Source organism: Rana temporaria, chromosome 2, assembly GCF_905171775.1.
Source record: "Rana temporaria chromosome 2, aRanTem1.1, whole genome shotgun sequence".
NCBI classification, from domain to species: domain Eukaryota; kingdom Metazoa; phylum Chordata; class Amphibia; order Anura; family Ranidae; genus Rana; species Rana temporaria.
Genome location: NC_053490.1, coordinates 465,992,842 through 466,008,010, shown reverse-complemented (window position 1 = coordinate 466,008,010; position 15,169 = coordinate 465,992,842). Strand labels below are relative to the sequence as shown.

The 15,169-nt window shown below is 42.1% G+C and overlaps 1 protein-coding gene across 2 annotated transcripts in view; it reads right to left on the bottom strand.

The window, feature by feature from the left end:
- ASB11 (ankyrin repeat and SOCS box containing 11) overlaps nucleotides 1-14,724 on the bottom strand; it is a 40,555-nt gene extending 25,831 nt beyond the window's left edge. The window contains exons 1-4 of one of the 2 annotated variants that reach the window (XM_040338672.1): nucleotides 14,008-14,724; nucleotides 8,550-8,639; nucleotides 5,918-5,997; nucleotides 3,590-3,697 (exon numbers count right to left, since the gene is read on the bottom strand). In XM_040338672.1, coding sequence (XP_040194606.1) covers nucleotides 3,590-3,697; nucleotides 5,918-5,997; nucleotides 8,550-8,639; nucleotides 14,008-14,185 — 456 coding nt within the window. In that variant the 5' untranslated portion in view covers nucleotides 14,186-14,724. The remainder of the gene's footprint in view (nucleotides 1-3,589; nucleotides 3,698-5,917; nucleotides 5,998-8,549; nucleotides 8,640-14,007) is intronic. The other variant, XM_040338673.1, reaches the window with a different exon arrangement.
- Nucleotides 14,725-15,169: the final 445 nt, after the last annotated feature.

Sequence of the window (15,169 nt, the reverse complement as noted above, 5' to 3'; positions counted from 1 at the left end):
GTCTGAAGTCTTTTGCAGACTCTAATGCCGTGTACACACGACCGTTTTTCATGACGAGAAAAATGCAATTTTTTTAATTGGTCATTAAAAACAATTGTGTGTAAGCTCCAGAGCATTTTTCTCGACTTGAAATATGGCCATTAAAAATTTAGAACATGCTCTATTTTTTCTTGTCGTTTTTCACGTCGTCGCTTTTCATGTCATGAAAAACGGTCGAAGAGCACTGTGCCCCAAGCTCACCCAGTTGTGTGACAATAGCAAATTAATATTTGCCATTGCCATCCTGTTTCTTCTCCCGGAAAATCAGGAAGCGGGTCTTAAGACCTGTTCGTTCCAGCAGAGAAGCGACCGTATTGGACAGGAGCAGAAGCAGGGGGGAAGCCGCCGAAGAGGAGACACAGGAGAAAGCGACCTGGCTGGTGTAAGTGTGGGGCTGGTGGGTGAACGGACGAGAGACGGGGGAGGGTTGTTTGCCGATCGACCGAGCAACAGGGGGGTTCATCAATCAACCAAATGGGGGGTCGGGTGGTTTGTTTGCTGCCCCCCCCCCCAAAAATGGAGCACCAGTCGCCACTGGTTCAGTGGATATGCAATTGGCTAGATACCAGAGTGTGGTTGTAATTGGGTGTTCCATTGGAAGAGACGAATCATTAGTGGTATACCACAAGGCTCTGTACTAGGTCCTGTTCTATTTAATCTCTATGTAAGTGATGTAACTAAAGGTTTGTTAAGTAAGGTATGTCTTTTGGCTGATGACAAAAAGGTGTGTTATAGGGTTGATATCCCTGGAGATGTCTGTAACATGGCATTGCTGGAAGATTGATCAAAGCAGTGGAGACTGCAGTTCAATGTTTCTAAATTTAAAATAATGCACCTAGGGAAAAATAATCCCCTGAAAGAGTATAACATTGGGGGTACAGTGTTGGCCAGCACTACAGAAGAAAACGATTTGGGGGTACTTACAGGCATACCCCACTTTTACATACATAATGGGGTTTATTTACTAAAGCTGTAAAGTGCAAAATCAAGCTCACTTCTGCATAGAAACCAATGAGCTTCCAGGTTTTATTACCAAAGCTTAATTGAACAAGCTGGGGCTAGAATTGCATTGGTTTCTTTGCAGAAGTGAGCCTGATTTTGCACTTTACAGCCTTAGTAAATAAACCCCTATGTGTACTTAAAGGTGGGGTATGCCTGGGGTATGCAAAATAGACAAACAGTGTGACCAGGCAGGGGGAAAAGAAAATAGAATTCTAGGATGCATCACTAGAGGGATCACCAGTAGGAGGAGGAAAGAAGCCCCGATTCCTCTATATAAAACATAACGAGGGGGGAAGAATCCGGACAGCGAGGTTCCATTTTTGTGTGGACCTCCGCTTTGATATGTACAGTCTGGAGGAAAGAAGGGAAAGGAGAGACATGGCTAAAACCTTTAAATACATCAAGAGGGTGAAAAAGGTTGAGGGCAGTATTTTCAATATGAAACCAAAATCAAGAACATGGCAAAATGACCTCAAACTAACTAGAGGAAAGTTCAAAACTAATCCTAGAAAGTATTATTTTACTGAAAGAGTAGTTGATGCTTGGAATAAACTTCCAGCAGAGGTAGTGAGCCAGTCAACAGTAAATGGCTTCAAACATGCTTGGGATTAACATAGATCTATAGCCAGTGTAAGATTGGGGTGATCAGACTCCAGCGGTAGGTGCATTTTTAGTGAGTACGCCAGTCCAGAACTGAATTTTTAAGGGCCTGGTAGCCCACTTTTATTTAAAAGCACAAAGTTCACAAATACATCAGTAGCCCTCACAGGGGGTTCCACCATTACTGTATCTTGCATACTCAACAGTTTAGCCTCCTGGCTTTCATTCTTGCCATTCGGCTGTTTAAGGCCTTTAGAACAAACGGAGTTTTCTAGAGTTAAGCTTTCTCCTAGCTTACTCCTGATCAGCGCCTTGCTGCTCAATCACCAATGACATCTGCCTCCTGCAGACATGCATTCTCTGGCTCCTCTCAGAGGGATGGGAGTCCACATGACTACCAGGCACAGACTTCCTGTCTTGTTGGGTGGGGCTCTGAGCCATAGTCAGGTCAGAACTAAATAGCTGAACACACAGCTGTGCAATTTGTGCGTCTTTCTCTCCAAAATATGGCGTAAACCAGCATCCTTTAAGGTCTCACAGAGTCCCACCACCACACCAGACATAAAAAGTTGACAAAAAAAAAAATACAAAACACATATAAAAAAAAAAATAAAAAAAAATAAACAAACTTGATAGGCAACTCTTTTTCTGCCTTTACTTTTCTAGGTTTCTGTAATTTATTGTATAATAAGCATCTGTTGTCTGTGGGAACTGAAAATTGCTTAGATTACATAGTGTACATTCTGTAGCAAAGCCACAGACATAAATTCCAGTAATGCCATTTTAATAATTTCTGGAACAGAAGTTACTTCAGGTCACAAAGGCAGCTAGGAGACTGGATTTTCCTATATCCATCCATGTCGCCAAAATAAGTAATTATTTTCATTGCACCACCTGCAGCTACTCAAATTATTCCTTAAAGTCTAACCAGAGGTGACTAAAGCTGTGCAGTCGTACAATACATTCATGAGCAGTATGTTTGCTGCCATCCTGTGAATAACTTTAATATTAAACCTTTACACTTTAAAAGTATGAAAACTCAACATTTCACATTTCTGATATGTGCCTGCTGTACCATGCTCTTGTATGTGAAAATATCCTGTCCTCTTTATATTGCATCCTTTGTGTGAAATCCCTGGTGTTCCTGCCCATCCTTCTGCTTACCCATTAGAAACTGACCACACTAAGCAGGAGAACACATTGTAGTCAGTTCTCCAGCTGGGCTGGAAACTCAGTGTGCTCTCCTCCAATAATCAGACTTGTCCTGATATGCCTCCCCTGCACAGCCTTTCACTGGGGAGATCAGTGTGCTGTTATTTCTCCCCCCCCCCAGCTCTTATGTAGCTGAGAACAGAGAGAACAGAAGGAATGTGATCACTTTTAAAAAGGGGAAGAAAAGTTATTTATAATTTATATATATACACAAATGTTTTGCCTTTTATTTATATTTTAAACTGAATTGGTTGCTTTATAATGTGTTCATTTGCAATCACCTTAACAAATCATGTTATAAGCGTGGACCATAGACATGTAGTCAGAGCCACTGCTCAGTCAGGCTAGGTGTTAGGGTTCTAGGGTAGGGTTAGGGTAAGGGGTAGGGTTAGGGTCAGGGTCAGGGGTTAGGGTTAGGTATTCCCATTGAAGAATAAGGCTAGGACTCAGGAATTGGAACCGGGACCTCCCCCAGAGGTCAAAGGTCAGAAGGCGCGTTCCCAGAGGTCAAAGGTCACGGGGCGTGGCTAAACCACCCCCACCAGAGTGTACCGCCTACCCCAACTAAGTCGGGGAATGAACAAGTCGTGGAATGAACAAGCTCTAAAACCACCATACTAACAACTTAATACAATAGCCCTTAGAAGTCTACCTAAAATTGTTCCATATTTTGTTCATGCAACGCCTTTAAGCACAAGAAAGAAAATACAAATGTTATAGTAATCAAAGGACTTACCCGAGCTCCATTCTCTAGTAACACTTTGGCACAAGAGACATGGCCACCAAGGCATGCTTCATGAACAGGAGAAACTCTGTCCATGGTCAGAATGTTCACATTAAAACCCTACAGTGAAAATATGTAGACTGTTATCAACATGCTATCAAAGTTTACAGGCCAATAACTGCATAAGATACTGCAAACATGGTCTTTAAAGCTGAACTACAGGAAATCAGTCACTTTATAAAATGTGCTGGCTTACAATGGGTCAAGTCCAATGAGGTGCAAGCCACCTTGTGGACTTCTCTCTTATTTTTAACTGACAGTTAAAAAGCACTGGGAGCAGAGGCGGCTCTAGGCTTTGTGAGGCCTTAGGCAAAACTTGACATGGGGCCCCACTCACACCCATCATGGGAAAAATAATTTAAGGACAAGAGCCTCTTCCCCACAACCCTGGCCGGTGGTTGTGGGGGTCTGCGGGCAGGGGGCTTATCGGAATATGGAAGCCCCCTTTAACAAGGTGGCCCCCAGATCCTGCTCTTTAATACCTAAGGGGCGGGGGCCACCCGATGATGTCACCTGCTGAACCTGCCCCCTTGTGATATCATTGACTGAGGGCATGCTGGGTCATTGACCTCACAAGGGGTGGCGTCTCCTAGATTCACTGGTTGTTAGGGACGCTGGCGGCCCTGCTCCTGAATCAGGGCTCTTAACGCTGCCTGAGCACAACAACGTTAAGGTCCCCTCAAAACTGGGGTAATGCATTGGGTAAGCTAGGCGGCCGCAAGGCCCCTGTGAGTGTGAGGCCTTAGGCGACTGCCTAATTTGCCTAAAGAGCCTCCTCTGACTGGGAGTATAGCTATTACTATACTCTTTGCGCTCTGACAGTATAAATAATGCATTCCCATACAACAGCAGTCCTGCCCACCCCTAACCTCCACTGTCTATTTACAGAAGGCTTTGTATTTTGTTCATGGGTTAATATACAACAAAACGTTTTGTGAATGGGCAAGAGTTCAAGAGGGGCAGACAGAGCGGCTGCACACGACTCTATGGGAGCTAAGTATCAAAGTCCCAGATGTGCAGTATAGCGATAGCTGTTCTCCCAGCGCTCAGTATAAGTGTAAATTGTAATCTAATCTTAAATTCTAGACTTCAGCTTTAATTCATGTCATTAGACTATTAGGCAGCCTTCCTCAACCTATTTAACATAGAGGAACCCTTCAAATTATTTTCATGTCTCAAGGATCACCTGTTAAATTAGTACCCTGGGCCCCTGGATGAAGTAAGCTATTACGAAACGGACGTAGGTCGGAGCAACACGCTGACGTCACCTTGTGCTCCATACGGTTCCCAAGTAGGATGGGTGTCTGTTGTTTGTGCACAGGCTGGCACAGCAGACTCAAAGGCCTAACAAAACTGCAACATTTGTAAGTGCAATATTAATTGTTTTTAATACATTTTTATACGTTTAATGCACTATATAGACCGTTTATTATTTCTATATATCGCGTGCACCTGTGGACGGTCCATTGGTTGAGAGCCACTGTTCAGAGATCGTATTTGCGTTTGCTTATTCTTGGAGAGAGCTGACCGATTACAGGCATACATTGATCCTCTGTTATGGGGGATCATGGCAAGCTGGTAAGCAGTAATTTCTGCTGATTGATGGTGGATTCAACACGATTGCTTTTTGGATACGATATCTCACAATATATGGACTTGCTTCACAGAGCACTGGTGTTTAGTTTATTAATTTAAGCTCATATGCACTAGTAATTTTATGGACATAATTTCTTTTGGTTTCACGTATAAACACGTTGAATGTTGTGTGTTTTATATATTTTTATCTTTTTTTAAGTTTATGGATTTATGTATGGGTCATTTATTAATTCATTTTTGGTGATCTTATTTGTTACTTTGGTTTAAGTCTATTTTGAATGATCACAAGGTTAGAGCAATTTATTTTTCTTTTATATTTCTTTTAATTTTGTACATCTACTTCTGCTGGCAGCCCCAAAAAAATCCCCCTAAAAAACTTCCCTTGTCCATTTTGGTTATAAATTGTTTGCGGTTTAATTAATATTACAATGGGTAATCCCTTTTAATAATTAACCTTTGCGAGCCCAATAACCTTGATATGAGTTCATTTATGTGTATGATTCTTACTTCCTGTGTTTCATCCAATAATTTCTCCAGCTAACTTTGCAAAAAACAGGATTTTGGGTCATAAGTTTATTCTCTCTGTGTTATTGGGTAACTGAGCCTGAGCCTTGAGTAACTGAGTTATTGATTATTGTATAATCAACCCAATCTGTAGAGTGCATTGTGTTCGTCTGTACATACCTGAGCTATTAGTGTTTTCACGGTAAGTAGTCTTCCATGAAATGCAGCATCGTGTAGTGGAGATCGGTCTGTCCAAGAACCTAAGGAAATATTTTTAGTGAAAATCACATCATCCAGATCTTTATAACCATGTGGGACATGTGAGTTTAAACTAGTCAGTTTTTATTTACTATCTAACGACATTGTAATGTAATTGTTTTGTTCAAAATTCAAGTCCTTGGCCATTACATCTCTGGTGACTCTTGACACCATGGTTGATATAAACTTAACAAGAATGATACAAAAAATAAAATGTATTGCCTTTAAATATCTTGGCATGACATGTTCATGGCATTAATACAATCATAATTTAAATCACCATGGGCCACATTTTCAAAGTGTCTGATCAAAGAACTGCTTGTTGTTGGTCAATTCTGCCCTCGGGGGTGGAAAAAAGTTTTCGAAACTGACTAGCAAAAGAGAACACAAACAGTGTAAAGTTAAAATATCATTAGTCATTTAAAGGAACACTAGAGGCAATTATTATAATTTTTTTAAATAACAAACATGTTATACTTACCTCCACTGTGCAGCTCCTTTTGCACAGAGTGGCCCCGAACCTGGTCTTCTGGGGTCCCTCGGCGGCTGTCTCAGCTCCCCCCTGCAAGAACTATCCACCCTTATGCGAGCTCTCCCGCATAGTGAATAGTTCTTGCGGCACACTCCCGTAATACAGCCGGCGGCTATAGCAGCTCACTGTATCACTCAGCCCTGCTACCCCGGCGCGCTGTGTCATTGGATGTGATTGACAGCAGCGTGAGCCAATGGCTGCGCTGCTTTCAATCAACCAATAAATGAGCCAAGAAGCCCGGCCGAGAAGCCAGCGCATTCACGGCCCGGGACTTTCGAGAAGGGGGGGCGCTAATCCTCTGATGTTTTTTCACCTTAATGCATAGAATGGTGAAAAAACGTGTCCCGTTTCAACCCCTTTAACCTTAGGTAGGTTTTGCCCCCACCACGACCAGGTCATTTTCTGCTATTCTGCTAGTTTAACTGACAACTGCATGGTCTTGCAACACTGTACACAAAATACATTTATATTATTTCTTTCACACAAATGGAGCTTTTTTGTTGTTGTAATTGTTTACCACTGTGTTATTTATTTTTTGGAAAACTATTTTTTTTTATTCTGCTTTATAGACGATGATGTAACAAGGGGCATGGCCTCCAATTACGTCATCGGGTGGCCCTGCCCCATGCCAATACAAGTCATTGCAGACCCAGCATTACACCGGGAGATCGCGTTGAGTCAAAATCGGAAGAAGAGCAGTGGGAGAAGACCCAGCAAAAGAGCAAGAAGGCAGCGGAGAGAGGAGAAGAACCGGACAGGGAGAAGGACCGGCAGAGGGAGAAGACGTCGCCAGAAAAGCCGGAGCTGCCTTAATAAAATACATTAAAAACCTGTGTAGTGTGTTTAATTTTGACACTTTTTTTAAGGTGAATGGGCAGGGGTACGATGTACCCCATACTCATTCACCTAGGGTGGGGGGCCGGTATCTGGGGCCCCCTTATCAAAGGGGGCTTCCAGATTCCAATAAGCCCCCGCACGCAGACCCCAACAACCAACGGCAAGGGTTGTCAGGAAGAGGCCCTTGTCCTCATCAACATGGGGACAAGGTGCTTTGAAGTGGGGGGGCGCAGAGCCCCCCTGCCCCAAAGCACCCACCCCCCTATGTTGAGGGCATATGGCCTGGTATGTTCCAGAGGGGGGGGGGAGGCGCTCGCTCGTCCCCCCCTTTCCTGAACTCCCGGGCTGCGTGTTCGGATAAGGGTCTGGTATGGATCTTGGGGGGACCCCCAAACCATTTTTTTGGGCGGGGGGTTTCCTCTTAAGATTCATACCAGACCTAAGGATCTGGTATTGTTTTGGGGGGGAACATCACGCAAAAAATTTTTACATTTTGCCGGGGTTCTCCTTCAAGATTCTCAGCACAAAAGTCACACCGGAAAGTGTGATCATCTTGATCCAATTTCTGCTGCGACTTCTATTCAAATCAGTGGGCTCCCATAGGGAACCATTGATTTTGAATAGGGGCAGAGAAACGCTGAACAAGGCTTAACGCTGTATATACCATGTTAAGCCTTGTTAAACCTCGTTTAACACCTTTTACAGGGTCTGGCGCTTTTATAGCTCTAGCGCTGGAGCCTCAGAACGCACTGTTTTTTTTTTTTTTGGAGCTTAAAAACACCAATGCCTGTTACAGCTCAAAAATTCCATGGTGTGTATGAAGCCATTGAATAACATCGAGTGGCGTTTTTAAGCTACAAAAAAATCTCAAAAACGCCACTGTAAAAATGTCCGTGTGTATTTACGGCACTCACTGTGACCACATACTTCATGTTTTATTTGCTAGACCAAAATATGGGGAGGAGGATTAGCTAATGCTTCATTTTGACTGGTATATCCTGATTTATTTATATAGTGTGCGCTGCATTACCAGCGGCATCAAAATGAAAATTAATATTGATGGGTGTAGTAAATACAATTTCAAGGTGTGGGTTTACCTGCCTTTGTCCAATGATCAGCAGCTGTTTAACTGCTCTGCATTTGTAATTCTACTAAAAAAGGTTAGTAAAAAATTTGAGAACATACCTCCCTGAAAGGTGTGACAGATATAATCGCCATAAAGTGCATTTCTCAATGCCCATGGTAGTGAAGTTAGTCCGTGCCTTTCTGAGACCTCTGTAACAGCATGAAGAACCATTGGTGTGTGTGCAGACATCACATTGCAGGCTCAGTGTAATGACTAAACAACATCACATGACTGGGATCAGTGACCACCTTACAGCAGTACTGCTATCAAATCTCCAGACTAGAGCCAGAAGAAGCAACACTACAAACACTGTTCAGGTTTAGGAATTGCTCTGCAGGATTTCATGTTATTATGCAAATACTTATTCGACTAGTTGCCATACATTACATTATTATGATGATTGAATATATACACGTCCATATACAGATCTTGCTGCAATTTCAATAATGTAAATTAAAAAATCTGCATTATTTTAAATTATAGGCATTGTTCACACCTATGTATCTTTTAGTGTGTTTTAAGTTTTACAGAAACACACTACTCATTCAGGTATAATATGAGGTGGCAGACCTCACCTGGTGGTGTATTACCATGGCAGCTATGCAGTGCGGATTGTCCCTAACAGCAACACCATGCAGACACTAAGGAGGGTTTTGTTCCTAACCCATTCCCGTTGAGGGACTTGATATTTAACAGAATTTGAAGCCTGTTCAGCTACCATCTGTGCATAAATACCCCTTTGGATACACTGGATGACAGACTATTTACTCAGCATTTTCTGCCCCTACTATCTGACGTTTTATCTAGCCTATATATTCGTATAGGGTGGGCCCAGTGTTGCCATCCTACCAGATTTAAATTTACTGGCACAACACCCAAAAACTTACTGGCACAGCCAAGTTTTTACTGGCATTTCCAAACGTTACAAAATTACAGTTTTAGAGCCGGTTCACACTGGGGCGACCTGGGATCCGACTTCAAGTCACCCTAAGTCGCACGGTCAAGAAAATGAATGGAAGTGAATGGGAGCTGTCTTAAAGTGGAGGTTCACCCGGAAATGTTAATTTTTAACATTAGATTCATGCTCATTTTGTCAAGGGGAATCGGGTAGTTTTTTTAAAATCGAAGCCGTACTTACCGTTTTAGAGAGCGATCTTCTCCGCCGCTTCCGGGTATGGGCTGCGGGACTGGGCGTTCCTATTTGATCGACAGGCTTCCGACAGTCGCATCTATCGCGTCACAATTTTCCGAAAGTAGCCGAACGTCGGTGCGCAGGCGCTATATAGAGCCGCACCGACATTCGGCTTCTTTCGGCTAATCGTGACGCGATGTATGCGACCGTCGGAAGCCTGTCGGAAGACTGTCAATCAAATAGGGACGCCCAGTCCCAAAGACCCATACCCGGAAGCGGCGGAGAAGATCGCTCTCTAAAACGGTAAGTACTGCTTCGTTTTTTAAAAAACTACCCGATTCCCCTTGACAAAATGAGCATCAATCTAATGTTAACAAAAATTTTTAGGGTGAACTCCCGCTTTAATATACACTACTGAAGTCGCTCTGGCTTAAGAAAAGGTTCCTGTACTACTTCAATCCGACTTCTAGGCGACTTGTACCCATTGATTTCAATGGAAGTCGCCTCAGAAGTTGGATCACTGTCTTAACTGAAGCAACTTTCCAGGAAGATAACATACATTTCTCAGGCAAACTCCTTCCTCCCACAGAGCTGATTGTTGTTTGATTGGCCACTGGAAAGCCTCCTGTCCTGGAGGCGTCTTGAAGTTAGTTGCCTTGTAAGTTGCCTGATGATTCATACTCGTGTCCAAGATGCCTCCCAAAAGTCGTGCTAGAAGTCGTGTTGCCCCTGTGTGAACCGGCTCTTAAGTGCAAATTTGAGTATTTAGGCTACAAACAAATACAATATGCAATTAGCAATATGATTTAAAGTAGATAATAAGGCAAAAAACATATTTCTTATTTTATTTTTGATATAGCAAGAAATTAGAATGGCTTCAATATCTATAAGAATCCAAAAAACACATTTTAAAATAATGACAAGATGGTACCGTACAGCCTCAATAATTAATAATTTTTTTCCAGAGATCTCGGATAAATGTTGGAGGTGTCAGGAGGAAAGAGGGATTCTACTCCACGTTCTTTGGTCCTTCCCAAAACTGGAGTACTTCTGGAGGGAGATACGGTGGATAGCACATAAATTTACTGAGTATAACTTCCCAGAAGATCCAGCCTTATTTTTGCTGCATGTCTCAAACATATTTTGAATGGATTCGTTGGAGCTCATATGATTGTTGGATTAATGAAATTGTTTATTTCTCTGAATGTATGACAATTAAAAAAAAGAAATTAGAATGGGCGCACACACATAAAATTGACTTTCACAGTGACACTGACAGCAGTGTGCAGCCGCACAGATGATGATGAGACCTCACTGACACAACACGTCCTCTTCTGAGTCACAGTGACAGTCTCTCTCCAAGCCAAGTGGTCCCTTCAGTCTAAACAGCACTGATGGTCCTGGTCCCAGCCTGCCTTGCTCTCATATGACAGACCCGCACACAAGGCTCTGGCCTCTCTGTTCGGCTCCATTGCACCATGACATCACACGATTTGCTCAAGCACCGCCTCCGTCAGAGCGGCCCGGTCACACTGTAGCAAGCACTCGACTCTGGACCAAGCCGAGCGTCACAGACATTATTTTTACTGGCAACCTTTTACTTTTACTGGCATTTACTGGCAGGAGATAAATGCCTGTTTTTTACTGGCTGCCTGTAAAAATACTGGCGGTTGGCAACACTGGGTGGGCCACTACAGACCGTAAGCCTAATATTTGCCCAAAGCTCCTGAGGAAGTGCTTTTATGCGCAACATGTAGAGCGACACTATACTAGACTTACCCACACCAAGCCCAATTGGATAATGGCTACTGTTCCACTTGGACGCCCTATGCTTACCAGGAACGGGTCTTGGTGCTTTAGATGGTGTCACCTATATACCCTTTAGGCATTTTCTGTATCGTGTTTTTTTATTTTTTTACATATTATATATTATTTTTTTCCCCCAAAGGGTACATGTTTATATTTTTATCAATTTTCTATAATAAAAGTTAAAAAGTTTTATATTACTCTGTGCCTATAAAGTCCATGACATTGCCCAAACATATATTCTCTAAAGGTGGGTTAGGTTATAAAAAAATATCCCAAGCTTTGAACATCTCACAGAGCACTGTTCAATCCATTATCAAAGAGTATGGCACAACTGCAAACCTAAGGCTCCATGCACACTGGAAGCTAAAAAAAAAGGCTATAAAAAATGTCAGTAGCTTTGCAGGGAGCCTTTCAAAGTTTTTTAGTGTTTTTGCAATAGCTTTTATTAGCATTTTTCAGTGTAGCGTTTTTTAGCTTTTTTTTTTTTTCAATGGATAAAAAATGCTTAAAAACGCTGGCGAGCTGCGTTTTTGAGCGTTTATTAGCGTATTGTGTTTTTTCCTGCTGAAAAACATTACTTTGAACGCAAATTTCTGGCGTTCAGAAAAAAGCCCATAATCTCCACTGCTCATTAACACTAAAAAACGTCCATGTGTGCATGGACACATAGGCTAACATAGAGTGCAGTTTATGGGCTTTTTAAAAAAAGGCAAAACGCCAATAAACTACAGTTTGTCAGCTTCAGTGTGCATGGAGCCTTAACTTACAGGCTGGGCAAGGGGAGCATTAATCTGAGAAGCAGCCTGCCAATGGTAACTCTGGAGGAGTTCAAAATTAGGGTTTTGAAGTGACCTAGTCAAAGTCCGGACTTAAAGCCGATTAAGATGCTGTGGCATGACTTTAAACTTGGTTGAATACCCTCCAATGTGCCTGAATTAAAAAACAATTCTACAAAGAAGATTGGGCCAATATTCCTCCACAGTGATGTGAAAGACTCAATGTTATCACAAATACCTGATTGCAGTTGTTGCCGCCAAAAGTGGCATGACCAGTTTTTAGGTTTAGGGGCAATTACTTTTTCACACAAGCCAAGGCAGGTTTGGACAAATGGATTGGATAAATTAAATTATCATTTAAAAACTGCATTTTGTATTTATCTTTGTGTAATATTAAAATTTGTTTGATGATCTAAATAATTTAAGTGTGACAAATATGCAAAAAAATCAGGAAGGGGCAAATACTTTTTCATATCACTGCAAGTGACTAAAGGGGCCATTTTAACAAAGATTTTCTAAGCATTAAACTGTTATTTTTTTTTAGGTTCAAAATGTAGGGCTTTTGTGTACTGGCTTGCTGAGCCTGCGGAAAATAAATTCATGAAAACCAGGTACTTCTTATAGCCACCCTTAAACATGAATAGCTTTGTGTGGCTGTACATATTTATACGCTATATGCTATACAAGTTTTAGTGAGTGTTAAGCCTCATACACACGATCGGATTTCCATCGGACAAATCTGTGGATTTTTGTCCGAAGTGCATTGGCCGTGAACTTGGTATGCATACAGGACGGCAGAACTTTTTCAGTCAACATACATAAAACTACGTGTTTTTTCAGCTCTTTAGTGCCACCCTTTGGGCAACTTCTGCTAATTTCGTGCTATTGTTAGCATTGGCTCGGAGAATGCGTGTTTGTACTTTGGATTTAATTCCGACGGACTTGTGTACACACGATCGGATAATCCGACGGCACACATTCGTTGTTGGAAAATTTGAGAGCATGCTATAAAACATTTGTTGTCGGAAATTCCGACAATTGTCCGATGGAGTGTAGAAACGGTCGGATTATTATTTAACAAAAACCCTGCCATCATACAATTGTTGTCGGAAATTCTGATCGTGTGTACGGGCCTTAACAGTGTATACCCAAGTGGCTGTATGCAGCAACTTGGCTTCCAGTGTGGGGGGAAATATGCCAGAATTTGTCTCACACGAGTTCAAGTTGCCCGTGTGCAAGAGCGTGTAAAGACTAGCTAGTATGAAAAACACTCCTCCTTTTTACTACTTCTATACAGGAGACCAAATAATTGTGCCCGACAAAGGGTGACAAGATATGTTCAATAGTCCTTTGCCTTTGCATCATGACCATACAGGATGTGACATCTTGGTAAACAAGCTTTTGCTAGACTGCAGGCCTACATCCTACATTGCTGCTTCATCTAGGCTAGGTACCTGCAGTATGAACACATATACTTCTAGTGGATGAATAGTAATTAGAGTAATTAGAATAGAGAAAACGCTAATAATTTACACAAAATGTCTGGTCTGTATAATATAAAACACCAATGAATCTCCTCCACATCATAAAAAAATTGGATACCAAAGAAAAAACAGCTTGTTATGTTTTATCCAGACTCACCATTAGCCATATTAATGTATGTGTTATTATGAAGGAAGCATAGCACACCGTTAATGATGTTAACAATGTATGTATATTTACTAGACAGCCTATGGCAAACTGCTACGGAAGGCATTATGGTTTATACCATTTTAATCTTATTATACAGAATCATGTTACCTTGTACTACTCCATAGAACTCCTCTGCTATTCTGGCAGCCTCCTTCCGATTGCCTCGCACAATGTAAAAATGTGTGAGCACACACAAGGACACCTTGATTAAAAGTTTAAAACAGAACAGGGCAAATATTGCCACATATATATTAGTTAGAGTCAGGAGCACAGAACTGGCCTCCATTGTAGCAAACAGTCTAGCTAAACAGCTTGTAGTTTAGCAGTCTATTTTTGGACTCTCTGAAAGTCTATTTTAGAACTTTCCACTCTCTGACTACATAGAACGGCTCTCACTGTGCAATAAAGGAAACCTAAATGTAAATGAACGGTTATAGAAGTGATTTATCCTTGTGTCAGGATCGTGTCAATCTATTGATCTGGGACCTCAAAAAGACCAGATTTAAAAACACAACTCAAATAGTATAAGACAGGCATGCGCAATCAGGGTTCCATGGAAAGGTTCCTCCAGAGGTTGATAGGGGTTCCTTGAGTTGTGATGGAATAACCTCCCATCTAATGGTGCCTGCATCGTTTTGGGGCAGATGCCACCTGCGAGAGACATCAACAGGGAAATAAAGCTCTTTTTAGCTGTCTGCAAGGGTGGCATTCGTCCTACTGATCACCAATGTAAAGGGTATTTCTGCCACGTGCCCCCAATGAATTGGGTTTAGTAAGGCTTCCCACCTCCCCAGACCTGAAAATAATTTTAGGTGTTCCTCTCAAGGTTGGGGATAGGATGGCTTGTCAAATCAACATTTATTGTAAAACCAAGTTTTAAAGCCTAAAGCCTCGTACACACGCTCGGTTTGCTGAGTAAACCGAGCGTGTGTACGAGGCTTTCAGGTTTCTCGTCTGGAAATCTGGCCAAAATCTCAACGAGAAAAATAGAGAATTTTGTCGTCGAGATTTTTGTCAGCCTGTTTTCCGACGAGAAACCCGAGAGTGTGTATACTTGACTGTCGCCGTAGAAACCCGCGCATGCTTGAAATGACTTTGACGCATGCGCGGTAGTTTCCATGGCATAGGTAGGGTGAAGCAAGATGGCGGCGACGGCATCGAATGTGACGAGCGCTTGCCTTTCAAGAGAACCACTGTTCTTTTAAAAGGTCTGTGTGTACACTCGGGCCATGTCCTGAGCCATTTGTGGTGATGCCAGAGAGGTTTGATG